General features: G+C 43.2%; 1 protein-coding gene across 1 annotated transcript in view; it reads left to right on the top strand.

Annotated features, from left to right (window-relative positions):
- ckap5 (cytoskeleton associated protein 5) overlaps positions 1-340 on the top strand; it is a gene marked incomplete at both ends in the record, with an annotated part of 27,871 nt that overhangs the window by 10,506 nt on the left and 17,025 nt on the right. Inside the window, 1 exon segment of the mRNA XM_035665101.1 lies at positions 19-129. Within this exon segment, the coding sequence (XP_035520994.1) occupies positions 19-129 (111 nt within the window).

Here is a 340-nt window from a genome sequence, read left to right as displayed (position 1 = left end):
GTGTGTGTGTGATGTCAGGTTGAGGTGTGTGAGGATCTGGCAGCAGGTGTACTTCCTGCCTCCTGTCTACAGCAGCTGGACTCCGCCAACTGGAAGGAGAGACTGGCTAGCATGGAGGAGTTCCAGAGGGTAAAGACTTATTAAAACTTTTTTTGGCCCTGATGACGACTTGAATTAATGATCAGTTATTTGATTTGAAGTGACTTATTGGTCAGCATGCCTCAGCACTTGTCCTCACAAGACATTGATGTTCTCTATTCGAGAGCAGCAGGGATTAGTTGATTTCTGTTGAGAATTCAATTGAAAGAAAATGAACTGGCAACTATTTTGATAATGGATT

This window comes from Morone saxatilis, unplaced genomic scaffold (assembly GCF_004916995.1).
Source record: "Morone saxatilis isolate NCDOM2014 unplaced genomic scaffold, NCSU_SB_2.0 Contig2, whole genome shotgun sequence".
Taxonomy (NCBI): domain Eukaryota; kingdom Metazoa; phylum Chordata; class Actinopteri; family Moronidae; genus Morone; species Morone saxatilis.
Note: the sequence above shows the minus strand (reverse complement) of the source record. Positions and strands in the feature narration are given on the sequence as shown.